The sequence below is a fragment of the Eimeria mitis genome, genomic scaffold, assembly GCF_000499745.2.
Source record: "Eimeria mitis Houghton genomic scaffold, Emh_scaff3386, whole genome shotgun sequence".
In the NCBI taxonomy this organism is placed as follows: Eukaryota; Apicomplexa; class Conoidasida; order Eucoccidiorida; family Eimeriidae; genus Eimeria; species Eimeria mitis.
In genome coordinates this window covers 4,636-6,532 of record NW_013571726.1, presented here as the reverse complement: position 1 = coordinate 6,532, position 1,897 = coordinate 4,636, and the positions used below count along the sequence as shown (strand labels likewise).

The 1,897-nt window shown below is 53.2% G+C and overlaps 1 protein-coding gene across 1 annotated transcript in view; it reads left to right on the top strand.

The window, feature by feature from the left end:
- Positions 1-683: 683 nt before the first annotated feature.
- Positions 684-1,897, top strand: part of EMH_0065440 (uncharacterized protein) — a gene marked incomplete at both ends in the record, with an annotated part of 5,415 nt that continues 4,201 nt past the window's right edge. Inside the window, 2 exons of the mRNA XM_013498382.1 lie at positions 684-910; positions 1,527-1,897. Coding sequence (XP_013353836.1) covers positions 684-910; positions 1,527-1,897 — 598 coding nt within the window. The remainder of the gene's footprint in view (positions 911-1,526) is intronic.

The following is a 1,897-nucleotide window of genomic DNA, read 5'->3' as shown; positions in this document are numbered from 1 at the left end:
ATATATATATATATATATATATATATATATATATGTATATATATATATATATATATGTGTATACGAGCGCGTGTATAATGTATGTATGTAGATATCAGCTGCAGCTGCTGCAGCAGCAGCTGCTGCTGCTGCTGCTGATCGACGGGTTGCTGCAGCAATCGTAGCAGCAAGACAAGCACAAGCAAAAGCATCAGCAGCAGTAGCAGCAGCAGCAGCAGTAGCAGCAGCAGCAGCAGTAGCAGCAGCAGCAGCAGCAGCAGCAAGAAGAGTAGTGAAAGCAAACCCAGCTAGCTGTAGCTAGCTGTAGCTAGCTGCAGCTAGCTGTAGCTAGCTGTAGCTAGCTGTAGCTAGCTGTAGCTAGCTGTAGCTAGCTGTAGCTAGCTGTAGCTAGCTGTAGCTAGCTGGGGGTTTCTGCTGTACAGGGACCTCACAACCCCCAGTAGCTGCTGCTGGGTTCTACAACATAACTCTGCAGCAACAGAGCTGCTGCTGCTGCTGCTGCTGCTGCTGCTGCTGCTATTCAAGCTGCTGCTGCTGCTGGCTGTGACGCTGTTGCTATCGCTGCTGTAGCGGTTGCGTCGTTTTGCTGCTGCTGCTGTTGCTGCTGGTGCTGTTGCTGCTGCTGCTGTTGCTGCTGCTGCTGCTGCTGCTGGTTGGAGACAGATAGAAATGTCTCCTTTCTCATGAAGACCGCAATTGGGCTGTGTAAGCAGCAGCAGCAGCAACAGCAGCAGCAGCAGCAGCAGCAGCAACAGCAGCAACAGCAGCAACAGCAGCAACGGAAGCACCAGAAACACCAGCAACAGCAGCAACAGAAACAGCAGCAACAACGCCAGCACAGGCAACAGCAGCAGCAGCAGCAGCAACAGCAGCAACAGCAGCAACAGCAACAGCAGCCGCTAGCGCCACTGTGCTGCTCCCTAAGCACGNGCAGCAACAGCAGCAACAGCAGCAACAGCAACAGCAGCCGCTAGCGCCACTGTGCTGCTCCCTAAGCACGCACACCCTAAACCCTAAACCCTAAACCCCAAGCCCTAAACCCCAAACCCTAGCCTTCTCTGCTTGTTGTAACAAACCCTAAACCCTAAGGCAAACCCTAAACGCTAAACCCTAACAAAAACCCTAAACGCTAAACCCTAAACCATGCTTTAAACCCTAAACCCTAAACCCTAAACCCTAGAGCAAACCCTAAACCCTAACAAACCCTAAACCCTAGCCTTCTTGTCGTAAGCAAACCCTAAACCCTAAAGCAAACCCTAACCCCTCGTCTTCTTTTCTTATATTAAACAAACACTAAACCCTTACAAAGGAAAAAAGAGTCCCTGCGGTGTCTCAGCTGCTGTTGCTGCTGCTGCTGCTGCTGCTGCTGCTGCTGCTGCTTCTGCAGCGGCAGCAGCAAGAGAAGCTGTTGCAACAGCGAGGGAAGGCAGCAGCTGTTGCTGCAGCAGCAGCAGCTGCTGCAGCCGCAGCAGCAGCAGCAGCAGCAATAACCGCAGCAAGAAGAGTACAGGTGTGCTGCAGCCAAGGCAACAGCAGCTGCTGCTGCTGTTGCTGCTACCACAGCTGCAGCAGGAGCTGCAGCAGCAGCCCTATCAGTTGCTGCAGCAAGAGCAGCAACCAACAGTAGCAGAAGCAGCAGCTGCAGCAGCAGCTGCTGCTACGTTTACTGCTACTGTTGCTGCTGCAGCAACAGCTGCAGCTGCTGTTGCTACTACTGCTGCTGCTGCTGCTGCTGCATCTGCTGCTGCTTCTACTACTACAACTGCTGCTGCGTCTGGTGCTACTACTCGTCCTACTGCAGCAGCAGCAGCAGCAGCAGCAGCGTTACCACCAGCACCACCACCAGCACCAGCAGCAGCAGCGCTAGCAGCAGCACCACCAGCAGCAGCAGCGTTAG